Below are 12695 nucleotides of genomic sequence, written 5' to 3' on the forward strand. Positions count from 1 at the left end.
GTTCCTTGGATAAACACCCCCACAGGCTTTTACAGGACACATAGGACACTTCTTTGGCACATTGTGGGACAGGTAGCATCTTGACCCCCTGACCCCAATCCCAAATAGCAGTTTTGTCTCCTTGAGTCACAGTGGTGCCCCTGCAGCTTCCCGAAGCTGTATTCTGTGAACATTAGCTCTGTGAGATATCACTGGTATTACCCAATCAAACAGCAAGGATCCAGTCCTCTCACAGCTTTTACTCCAAGCCCTGACCTGGGCATCTCAGTGCCTCGTCTATCACAGGCTCCGAGTCCTGTACTGAAGAACCTGGCTACTTAACAGGTAAGGTAGAGGCTCCCTAAGCCGGATGCCATGTTAGCGCCTGCCGAGCGCCACCCCATGGCGCCCTGTAGGTGTTAGGGTGGCTCCAGAGCGTCCACCTCTGCTTTCCTCTCCTGCTTGCGCTTGGGGGTTACTGGGGCACAGGGTGGGTGGAGGATTGAAGGGAGCTTCCCCAGTGGATGTTAGAGCTGTAACCCAGAGGCTGGGATTGTTTTGTGAGACTGGAAACAGGGTTCCTCAGCTTCCCTGGGGGATGCTGTCCCTAGAGTTCAGTCTGTTTGCTCCCATTCAGGTGCCTGAGAAGTACAAGGTACTACGGTGTTAGCCTCTGGCGGGATATAACACAGGTGAGATGATCCTGATCAACAACTATGCGGTGCCTGCCTCAGGCTCACTAGCACCTTCTGGCCCCCTTATCTCAAACAGGCACCTCTTCCCCATGCTGTCCTTGCGGTGGCCTGTCTCACACACAGCCCTGGTGGTGCTCTGTAACCTCTGTTCATGCCTTGTCCACTACCCTGTGTGCCACGTCAGCAGCATTGTGACTGAGCAGATGCTCCACAACTGTGGGTCGAAAGGAAGGGTGGGAACAGTAGTTGTGATAGTGGAATTGCATTGGGGCACATTTTAAGTCAGCCTGAAGAAGGATTCCCAGCAGAGCTACCTTGAGAGATAGGGCGTGTCCTGGAGGGAGCAGGCATGTATGGCGATTTCTGAATTGGTGAAAGATCTGTGATCTTAATGGTGCTCTCTGACATGAATATTCTGACTCGCTTCTCCTTGTTCTCCAGTTTGATCATTTTCACCTACCCATGCATGCATGCACTCAACTTTCACTGGATGCCTCTCAGGGGACACAAAAATGCACATGTAACAGCTCCTGCCTTCAAAGAATTCAGCAATCTAATTTTTGTCTCCACAACTTGCAAGTCTCACCATTGCAAATATGTGCGTGTGTGTGTGCGTACACACAAACATCAGTGTGTATCAGGCTACTGTCACACTTTCCTGAGCCCATCTATCAGGTGACTTCTTTATTCTCCTGCAAGCACTGGTCACTTCAGACTTGGAAAGGAAATCCAAAAAGTCCAGATGAATCCAGAGAAAGCCCAAGGGCCAAAGACTAATGGGGAAATGAGAGGCAGGGGAAGATAAGGGGCCTCAGATGATGGGGAAGAGCAGGAATGGAATGACTATTATTTTCCAGAGCTGTTACTTGAGAATTGCTTGCTTTCATTTTGTCTCTGACTTGCTTATAAGGAAGAAAACAGCCATTTGTAGAGTATCTACTAAGAGCACAGCAACATCTCAGCTTGTGCACATCTGTTTCGCTGTGGGTGTACTGGAGAGAGCTTGGCTTGTGAATCTCCTAAACCTGCCATTAAAATTCCCCCCAAAACAGAGAACTAGGTCTGTGATCTTGGAACATAACTAGCTTTTCTCTGACCTTCAGTTTCCTAGAGACCATAATCCTGTCCCACAGGCTGATTGAGATCATGAATGGGAAATATCTAGTATAATGGCTGATTTTTCATAGACACTTACTATGTATTACCTCATTCTCTCCTTGCTCCTGAATGTTACTTAATTTAAGGTATAGGAATCAATACAAAGTGGGCTACTGTGTTTAGTCATTCTTTCTTTCTAAGCAGGAATAAGAGCATTAGGCTGAACAGCAAGTTTTCCAGGGACAAATCAGATGACGAACTAGGAGCCTTGCAAGACCCAAACTGGGCCAAACTCAGGGAGTTCTGCCCTTCAGAAGGCGGCTGTGCAGCCTGCTCACAGCCCCCACTGTGCCCCTCATGCCAAGCACACTGCCTGGTATGTTGGGTTCACATATTTGCTGAGTTGTTCTTGAACTCCGGTTTGCAGCAAAACACTGGCCCAACAACATTTAGGCAAGGAGTTCTTCAAATAAACAGTATGGCAAATGATAAGGCCTGGAGACAGAGAAAGAGAGGAAATGGTGGAGAATGGAGCTCAAATCTTGTCAAGCCCATTAATGGTTGCATTACCCGCTGGAAATTCGAGGGACAGTTCTAGACATTAGCACATGGTTCATGCTGTGTCTCACACAGTCTGACTGCCAGGGTGTAAGGACGGGCCTTGGTCCTGTGACATGGCCTCAGGCAGGCGCAGTGCTGGACCGCGGGGTGAGGCCCCAGGGGAAGAGCGGGCAAAATTTATGCCCCCAGATGGGACTGGGCTTGGCTGAGAAAGTGAAAAAGCATATTTGCTGCCCTGGAAGAGGTAGGAAAACCCCACTGTTATCACCTAGTTACGTTCATCAGGAGTCTGCCCTCAGTGGGCTGAAGCCGTGGGGCCGCCCAGGGTCATTCTCTTGGCCATAAAGATTTTCTGGGAGGCTCTCTTTCCTCCTGCCATTCTCACCACGGGTAAAGTTCAATCTGGAGCTTTAATTGGAATCATACTGAAACTATGGATTGGTTTGAAGAGAAATGACATTATAACAGTGAGTTTTCCAATTCCTGACCATGAAAGATCTCTCCACTTACTAAGTTTTCTTGAATTCCTCTCTATGAAATGTTATTAGTTTTCTCTGTAGATATCTTAGACATTTTTTTTGTTAGATATATCCCTCGGCATTTGATATTATATTTTTCAGTGCTTATCTAAAGTGTACCTTACAAATTTGTTTCTGTCTTTGCTGATAAAATCTCAGTTCATGGTAGAAGGACAACCCAGCTACTTAGTTATCTTCAGACCATTCTAACCAAAGCTTTTTCCTGCTGACCAGCTGGTCCTGCCCAATCCTATAGGACCCAGGGACACCCAGTCACCTCCAAGGCAGCATCCCTCCAACTTGGCATCAGGTGTTCAGATCAGCATGGCTATCATCCCAGTGTGTTCTTCACAGTGGACATTATCATGGTAAATGCATCTGCAGTGAACTGATTTTATGATATTCTACATAATGTTTAGTCAGTACACATGCCAACTTCTCATATTGATTGCATATAGAAAGAGAACAAACATATCAGAACAGCAGCCATGATGCCTAGGTGTCCTAGGTGTCCTCTGAGTGACAGGAGGAGTCAGCCTCGTAAGAACGCTGTTTGTCTCATCTTTGAAGTCCCTCAAAGGCTGCTTTCCTTTTTCTGAAAAGTACCCAGCAGAATGCGTGACGTGGAAGGATGGTGACAGCTTGGGGTGGGGGACATCACACTGACTGTAAAGTCAGAGACACTGGAGTCTGTTCTCAGGTCTGCCACTTAGTCATGCTGTAATTAATGTTACATTTAATTGCTCTAAGCTTCACTTCCCTCTTCCCTAAGATGAGGATGCTAATATCTGTCTTACAGGGGTATTTGAGGATTACATCAGTGAAGTGGAGGCCACTGAGAAATGTCAGTTAAATATTGACTCAAAGAAGATTATGACTATCTGGCCTGTGAGCATGGGAACACAGACCAGGCCCCCCACCCCAGTTTATCCAGTACATGTGAAATTTTGAATAAAAATGGGATATATGGCCCAGGACTCTTCCTTTTTGTCTCCTGTTGATCTGTGTTGCATCTGGAAGAGCTAGTAAGGGACAAGGAGAGGGGGTTCGGAAAGCTGGAGGGTGTTCTCCAGGCTGTGACTGTACAGTTCTCTTAGAACCAGCTCTCTCCTCATTGCCTTCCAAAAGCCGTTGCCGTAGCCAGAGGGGCCCCTGCACTGCTGTTACTCCATCCCTCAGAAGGAGCTGCCCTTGTTGTGAGCCCTAGTGCAGTGGATGCCGGTGATTCTGACCTGTCTTCAGGGGCAGAAGATGGATGGTGTTGCCCAAAGCAGTTTGCTCCTCCATTATCCAGGAGAGTGGGGGTGGAGCTGGCCAGGGAGGGCACAGGTGACCCAAGGTGACAGGTAGCCCAACATTCCCTACCCTGCCTCATTCAGCAATTGGTTCTGATCTTTTCTCCAAACCTATTTTTCTAGAAGTTGCTTTCAAGTAGCAAAGCACAGACTTTTGCAGGTACCTGCCCTTCCTGTACTGGGCAGTGCACGGGAGCAGTGATAAGCAAGATGAGCAGCCTCTGTGGTGAGGAGCAGAGGCCCCTTAAGCTGAACCCCGAGCCCTGAGCACACGCAGCCTGGCTGGGCTTTTCCCATGAAGCTGGGCTGAGGAGCCAGTGACATGGGACTAGAGCAGGACAGAGGCCGAGTGGGTCTGGGGGCTGGGCCTGGAGAGGTTTGGTTCACCAGTCTGTGGACAGAGACAGGGTGGGAGATGGGAGGACCACCGCCTGCCCCCGCAGAAGGGGAGACTCAGCTCAGGGGGAGTGTGAGCCTTGTGTGGCCCAGTCACCAACTAGGCCATGAACTCAGATTCCATTTCAAGAAACTGGCCAGGTTCAACTCTTGGCAGGCTTAAGAGCTGGTGCATTTATTGTCAGAGAAGCTGTGGTCCTTCACTGGTGATTCCTGTCCCTCACGCTTCTTCACGGTCCCAGCACCCCCCACCCTGCCCTCTGGCATCCGCGTACCAGATGCCTGTTTTCGGGGGCCTACCTTGGGTTTGAAGGCAATGAGCTTCAGGACCATCTCCACAGTGAAGAGACCAGTGAAGAGCATGTTGAGGATGTTCATGGCGATTTTGAACAGGCAGCTCTGGCCATAGTGCTGCGGGAGGGGGAGGCAGGGCAGTGAAAACTAGGCAGCGACCGCCCGGCTCCCACCACCCTCCTCTCGACACCTTCCCAGAGGGGCCCCGTGGGCTGTCCGCCTCTCCACAGGTGCTCCTATGAGTTCCTCCCTCCTCTGCCATCCCTGAAGACACGGGGCACCAGGGTTCTGTGTTCCTGCTGTGATTGGCGATGACAACTCTGTGGGAACTGTTGAAATCAAGAGAATCTAGCGCGAGCTGATCTCCCTGAAGGCAGGCAGGCACAGGGCCGGCCTTCCACACCGAGTGCCTTACTGACACTACTGCACAGCTGGCCTTCATGTCTGCTCTCCATTTCCTTCACTCTCTCCATTTTATCAACCCAGGGGCCTATGGGTGCTTTGATGAGGTCCCAGAGAGGAGGTCATTCTTGAGAAGGGACACTGGTCTTCTCTAGCTGGGAGAAGAGGACAGTTCCGCTGTGCCTTCCTTGGCCAACATGAAGGTGACACACTGGACCAATCGTGCAGCCAGTTCCCACTTCCCACCCACCCACAGCCTTCTCCCCGAGGTGGGGACCAGGGCCCCTGGGACTGACCTGCATGGCTAAGCAGATGGTGTTGAGAAGGATGAGGACAAACATCAGATACTCAAAGTAGGTGGAGTTGACCACATACCACACTTTGTACTGGTGCTGGTTCTTGGGGATGTACCTCCGCAGAGGCCGGGCCTTGAGGGCATATTCCACACACTGTCGCTGGGAGAGGCGGGGTGGGGAGTGGAGAGAGCCGGGTCAGCAGCTTGGAGGATGTGTAGGGGAATGGTGGAGGGAGGTGGGGTGCAGATGAAACTCTACACCCCAGAGGAGAGGTTCCCTGGAGTCAGAGAAATGATCTGTTCTAACTCATTTCAAGTTTCAGGTGTATCTGCACATTTTTTTGATTTTCTAGTGCTCCCTCAACCGGGAGAGAATCTCCTCTCCTCAAGCTCCTTATCATGATCCAGTGAAGGGCTTCTTGTCTCCTCTTTTTCAGCTCAGGGTTCCTGATGTCCTGCAGACACTCATCTGGTAAATACGTGGTCCCTGACTGCTCGTGGCTTCTGCACTAGTCCCTTCCTGCGCTGCAGACCCCTTGGGGCATGTTTCCCCCAGTTTGTCTTTCCTGGCCTAAATCAATCTTCCTTACCTACCAGTGTCCACAGGATGGGACAACCTAGTTCATGGGTTGGGGTGAGTTCTCGGGCTGACTGGGTTCTTGGGACTCCGGCACAGATCCAGGGCATTTCTCTGCACTGTGTGCCCAGACTCCCGAGCCAGGCACAGGGGCACTCCGGCCCATCGGCCTGACCCAGTTTGCCCCATCCTGTTCTCTCCGTCTCTGCTATCATTCGCCTGACAGTAGATGAGGGTCTAATCACCCCATATCTGCAGTCCCTGGCTGGCCTTCTTTCCTCTCTCACTTCCAATCTGAAGTCCACACAGCAGCCAGGAGGATGTGCCTAGAGCCGAGACGCTGACATCCAGCCCGGGGGTCGGCTGGCCTACCTGGGGTAGAGCTGTACTAGGCTTTGTGCCATGGGCAGGCCTTAGGCCGCTCAGATGGGCTCTCTCTCCCATGGACTCTTCCCACCGGGGTGCTGACCCCACTGCCTCCCCACTACAGCCCCCTGGCAGCTACACTCATGGACTTGCTGGCACCTTGTCCTAGGCCGACAGGCAGAATGCATGACATATGGGCCCTAGACTCCTGCGTCTGCCGCCTTCTTTCCTCGCTTCACTCACAGGCCTCTGTGTTTATTTAAGAAACCATTTGATGGTGTTTTCCCAAAGCCATTCTCTTCCCCTCTTCACTCCCTCACTGCTCCAGTTTCTTTGCCTTTTGCCAGTTGGTGGGGGGGGCTTTCTAACGCCAGGTCCAGGCAGGGCATGCACCACTTCTGTGCAGCTCGAACCTGAGCCCTGAGGGGCGGTGAGGGGCAGACCGGCGACCTCAGGACCCCTGGGGTCTCTCTCCTGACAGGAGCCTCTCCTCTGGGGAGCCCCAGGCTACCACTGCTTTCGCTGCGCATGCCACCCTGCCTTCCCCTCGGTGCCTGCTCCTCTCCTTCCGGGGGAGCTACCTGGTTCTTGTCCAGCTCGCAGTTCTTGTACTCCTGCTCGCCCTGCTCCTGGAAGGTGACGATGACAAAGCCCACGAAGATGTTCATCATGAAGAAGGCGATGATGATGATGTAGATGATGAAGAAGATGGAGATCTCCACGCGGTGGTTGTAGATGGGGCCCTTGTCCTCTGTGTGGGAGTCGATGGAGCGGTACAGCAGCCTGGAGGGGGAGACACCCCACGGAGGGAGCTGGAGAAGCAGGGCTGCCTCTGAGGAAGTGGGGCTGCACCACAGCTAGCGACCCCTGGGAGCAGGTGTGCTGGAAACAGCTCTAGGCTGAGAGTCAGAAGCTCTGGGTTCAAGTCCCAGCTCTGCCACCTACTGGCCATGTGATCTTGGCCAAATCCCTTAACCTCTTTGAACCTCAGATTCTTCATCTGTAAATGGAGACAATAATTCTTGACTTTCCCACCTGGCTAGGGCAGTTGACATAACCTATATGAAGGTGTTTGAAACTGTCAAGAACGATTTTAATGTAACATGAGGCATGGACATTGACTTTAAATACTGGAAATGGCAAATATTGAAACAGCTTTGCAAACTGTCATGCACTTGGAGGATGTTACAGAGAACTTAAATTAAATCTATTTGAGAGCAGACATCCATTCAGGTAGTGATACTCTATAAAAAATGACCCACGCTTATTCAGATCAACAATGGCCTGGACTTACACATAGGTAGTTATGTGTGCCTGGGGCCCGGGCTGTGTTGCCACCAAGTTTGTCTCTCTTCACAGACAGGGACGACTCCTCTCCTTTGCTCTCTGCACAGCCCTTGGTCATTCTCTAGGTATCATCCATGTTTTGCTATAATAATGGTGACTCTCATCTAAGATCACATGCTATCACTGACCTATAAATATTTAGAATTTCCTAACTTTTAGATTTTAATTTATCTGGGTATGTAATTTGTGGGGAGGAGTATAGGGCGAGCAGGTATATTTGGAGCACCTGATGGGCAAGCCACCTGGCAGAGGTGGTGTAGTATAGAGGCTGACTGGCTGGCCTAGGCATGGAAGAACTGTCTCTGCAGGGGGGTCTGGGCCCAGGTTTCCATCCCTGTCTTACATCACTGTAAGTATAGACAAAGCCATCTCTCGGGAGCCTGGGACAGTCTAGTAAAACAGACATCTCCACTGTCTTAGCCCACACAGAGTGCGTGCTGGGAGTGGCTGTCTTGAATCTTGTGGTGGTCCAGGGGTCCACAGCTGAGAAACTATCCCCACACCCCACTCCCAGATGCCATGAGGGTGACAACAAAGACCCTTGTCAGTGTGGCTCGCTCTAAGGTTAGAAAGGGGAGCTAAAAGAAGTTCACTTTTGTTGGAATTTCTGAAATGTTGACATCTAGAAAAAGCAGAGGCTATGCCTCAGCAGTGGCTGTGGCCCACAGATTGTTCCAGGAGCACATCCTCAGCTCCTGGGAGGCCACAGGTGAGTACGAGCTCTGGAAAAGCACGTGGGACTTTAATAACACTGGGGGAATATGTGTGGGGCCGAGGCCCTGGGCTCTGACATCAGGCCGGCAGGCCTTGGTCTGTGTACTCACTCTGGCCACCCCTCAAACGTGGAGACAGTGAAGAGGGCCATCATGGCTGCCAGAACATTGTCAAAGTCAAACTTGCTGTTCTCCCAGCTGCGTGCCTGGACGATGGGTTGGTCAACCTCCCCATCCTTGTACGTGATGTAGTTGCCCCTAAGAAAGGAGGAGGAAGTCAATTCTGGGGTCTCCCATCTCCCCTCACACCTGGCCCACCAGTGACCCCTGGCTTGCTGGGGGGCTGGCTAGGTAACAGGTGACTGGCTAGGCCTAAACCCCACAGTTCCAGCCTTGGGTTGCTGCAGAGGGTAAACCTCAAGTAGACAGTCTTACATGCTATGTTAGTGGGACCAAATTACTCACTGGTAAGGTCCAGCTTCCACTGCTGTGGGAGAAAGAACGGGCAGCCCCTCACCCCCCACCAAGCCCCCAGCCTCCCAGGGCTAGCCACCCCCGTGCCAGCCGCCCCCGGCCTGTGCTCACTTGCATTCCGCCTCAGTCTGTTTGGAGCTATCTGAACAGGTGTAGAGCTTTCCCTGGAAGGCAGAAGAGCAACATGATTAGAGACGTTCGCTATCAATGAACCAGTCAGAGAATTACTGGTGATTATCTCTCCTGCCCAGCATGGTGCTAGGGATTTGGGACAGAAGCGTAGGGAGAGCAGAATCCAGGTGGGGAAGACATGACTCACATATGTAAGGCCGCCAGTGAATAAAGATGCTCAGGGCCGTGAGTTCTGCTGTAAGTCAACAAAAGGGCAACTCAGCCCATGAAATTCCAGGACTGTGGATGGGCCTGAGAGGAAGGGGGACGGTAGCTGGGCTTGGGGAGGCCAGGGGAGGTCAGGGAAGAAGCTTCGGACGGGAGAAGGGCAGACGTCAGGGGCAGTGCGGGAAAGTGCAGAGGTCAATGCTGGCTGCATGTGGCCCCGGGGGCCTGCGGGCGAGCAGAGTGAGAGATCTCACAGGAGGCAGGGCGGAGAACTGGTCAGGGAGGGCACACCCCATGCTGACAGCAGGGAGCCACTGGGTTTGTGCAGGTGACTGACACAGGCTTTGAAGGCTGAGTCCCTCTCCCTTTCTTGCTGGAAGAGCAGGCAGCTTGAAGAGGGCGAGGTGGCTAAGGCCTGTGGAGCAGCGCATCCCTCCAAATGCTCCCCCTACTGGTTTCGGGAGCTGAGAGGAGGGAGGTTGGAGGTGACCGTCATCCTGTCTGACCCAGGCCACTGTCCTCCTTTTGCTGGTCTGTCAGCTCCCTTTCCTGGGAATGCTGATGGGAGGAGAAGGGAGCAGGGCCACACAACTAAGCCAGGGCTTACCTTGAAGAGCTGGACCCCAATGCAGGCGAACATGAACTGGAGCAGCGTGGTGACAATCACGATGTTCCCGATGGTCCGGATAGCGACGAACACACACTGTACCACGTGCTGCCGCAGGACAAGAAGGCAGGCATGTGTGCGTGTGTGTGTGTACACATGCATGTGCGTGTATACATGTGCACACAGGTACGCACACACCTGTACACAGGCATCCATGTATACATGTACACAGGTGTGCATGTGCACGCACACATGTGCATGTGTGCGCATGTGTGCGCAACTATGTGTGTGTGTGTACACATATACGTGTGTGTGTATCATGTTTCAGGAAATGTTTGCAGCCTGAGCCCCCTCACGAGCCCCAGGCCTCCCTCAGGAGGAGCGCTGGCAGCTCCTTTGCACAAGTGCAGAATCAGACTCAGGGCCGTGCACCTTTCCAAGGGCCCAGGCGATGGAGTCCAGTGGAACTCAGAGCCCCCCACTGGGCTCTTGGTGACTGCAGGGACAGAAGCTCTGCTAGCTTCCCATTTTACATGGGTAGGAATGCAGGGACCTCATGTCCATGAGGCTCTCTGGGTCTGTGTGAGGTCTCCTTTTTGCAAGCGTTTTGTTTAGAAGTTCAGATTAGAATGGCTGCCCGTCACTGTTCTGTTCCTCATGGAACCAGGGCTTGAAGTGGGCTGGGAGGTGCGGGAGGGGCACCCAGGCCTGACCACCACCTCCTCTCTCTGCCCTGCCTCACCTCTCGGCTCCCATCCACCCACAGGCCGGCTGACGCTTGTTCTCACCTTTAGTCCCTTGGCCCTGTTGATGGCCCTCAGGGGCCTGAGCACTCGCAGAACCCGCAGGATCTTCACGACGTTGATGGCGCTGGACCTGGCAGAGAGAAGCAGGCTAGGCAGTGAGCATCCTGGGTTTGGTTGAGTGGGAGAGGATGTGGTGAGGAGGTGTCCTGGCAGGCTGATCCCAGGCCGACGAGACCAGGTAGTCACTTCTGGGGACTTTCTCATCTGGGGACCCTTCTCTACTCCCATTTCCCATCCTCTGAGAACCTGGAACTTGCCTGTGACCCTGGGGTTTCCCTGTCGTTGAGTAAACAATAGGAAAAGCAACTCACCATGAATCATTAGCAATGTAATGAGCTCTTAGGGAGTTTACAGTGTCAAAGGGAAGACAGACCTCAGCCTGCCACCTGCCAGCCAAGTTGCTGGGATTAATTTCCTGACTTCTCTGAGCCTTTGTTTCTTCATCTGTAAAGGGGGACAGTTATCACCTCTCGTGGTTGTTGCAGGGATTAATGAGGAAACGTTATGTGAATCATCGAGCGGTGTGCTGGGCGTGTATTATGAACTGAATAAACGGTAGCTTTCATCAATATACCTGATGAAGCCATCTCTGAACTTGAGGAAATACTATACAGATGGCAGCACTTCTGGCCTTGTGGCTGGAGGTGGTGGGTGTCGGGGGGAGACACTAGGTGTGGGTTCTTGGTGTGCACCATTCCACCCGCATGTGAAGCCCGCTCCAGCTCACAGCACATTCAGGACTGGAAGGAATGAATCATACAACAGGTTCCATGCCTAGGATGCTAGGGCCCAGACAGACGACGGCACCTAAATAATGTAAGACACATTGGCCAGCACTGATTCCATTCCTTCTGTGGTGAGGAGGATGTGCTCAAGGGGGAGATGGTAGAAAAACCTGTTTTCTCTGGTTCATGGCTCCTCTACGTAAGGAATTCAAAGGGCATTCCCAGCCCCCCAGGATCTCAGGGAGGGAGCCTGCCCTGAGTCACAGTGGAAAGCATGCACGGGTCAGACGGGGGCACAGGCTGAGCAGGGATTCCTGGTTCAGGGTGAGGTATGGATTTAGTGGTAGTGCCAGGGTTAGCATTGAGGCCTGCGGGCTCCCAGGCGGACCTGGGGCAATTCTGTCAGTCATCACAGAAAGGGGCTGGCTCCTGTTGCCCCCACCTCCACTCTCTCTGGGCTGACCCTGAGGACACCCGCGGGGAGGGCGGACGGGCACCCCTCCTCTCTGCCATCCGCGTGACCTGGGCAAGACTGTGTCCTGAACCTCAGACTTTCCTTCTACTGGGTGGTGAGAGAAGGCCCTGCCAACGCCCTGGGTTTCTGTGAGGGCCGCAGAAGCGTGCGCCCTGTGAGCGCTTTCAAAGCGAAAGCACAGGTGCATGTTAGCAGCACACAGGACTGGGGGAACCAGCAGGCAGATTCTTCAGCCTGAGGAAGCTGGCAGCCTTGGCTGTATGGCAGAATCACCTGGAGAGCTTTTAAAATTCCTAAAGCCCAGGCTGTACTTCAGACTAATTAAATAAAAACTGGGGGGAGGGGCCCAGGCAAATGTCTTTTTAAAAGCTACTTAGGTGATCACACTGTGCAGCCAAGCTTGAGAAATATTAATTCTTCTCCCTCCCCTCTGCCCCCTCCTCTCTCACCAGGTGCTTTTACTGGACAGACAGGTGAGAGAAAGAGAGGGCAGGTGGCCCAGAAGCTCAGGCTGACCATGGCCGTGTCAGGCCCGGGAGCCGAGGGCAGCCATGGGCCCCGGGGGTAGGGGCAGAAGGCCCTGGACACACTGCTCTCCTTATAGCTGGGCCCAGCCCTGCCTGTCATGGCCAGATCCAGATATTTAGGCATTCTTGCTGGATCAACCTGCCTCCAAGTGACACACCACTGAGGACACAGTCACAAGAGATCAAAGCCCCTGTGTTGCACAAGC

General features: G+C 52.7%; 1 protein-coding gene across 24 annotated transcripts in view; it reads right to left on the bottom strand.

The window, feature by feature from the left end:
- CACNA1C (calcium voltage-gated channel subunit alpha1 C) overlaps nt 1-12695 on the bottom strand; it is a 671070-nt gene that overhangs the window by 73884 nt on the left and 584491 nt on the right. For all 24 annotated transcript variants that reach the window (XM_036906989.2, XM_036907039.2, XM_036906984.2 and 21 more), the window contains 7 exons: nt 10745-10832; nt 9957-10064; nt 9122-9174; nt 8648-8794; nt 7058-7259; nt 5535-5693; nt 4843-4953 (listed from right to left, as the gene is read on the bottom strand). In XM_036906989.2, coding sequence (XP_036762884.2) covers nt 4843-4953; nt 5535-5693; nt 7058-7259; nt 8648-8794; nt 9122-9174; nt 9957-10064; nt 10745-10832 — 868 coding nt within the window. The remainder of the gene's footprint in view (nt 1-4842; nt 4954-5534; nt 5694-7057; nt 7260-8647; nt 8795-9121; nt 9175-9956; nt 10065-10744; nt 10833-12695) is intronic.

The sequence above is a fragment of the Manis pentadactyla genome, chromosome 14 (genome assembly GCF_030020395.1).
Source record: "Manis pentadactyla isolate mManPen7 chromosome 14, mManPen7.hap1, whole genome shotgun sequence".
Lineage (NCBI taxonomy): Eukaryota > Metazoa > Chordata > Mammalia > Pholidota > Manidae > Manis > Manis pentadactyla.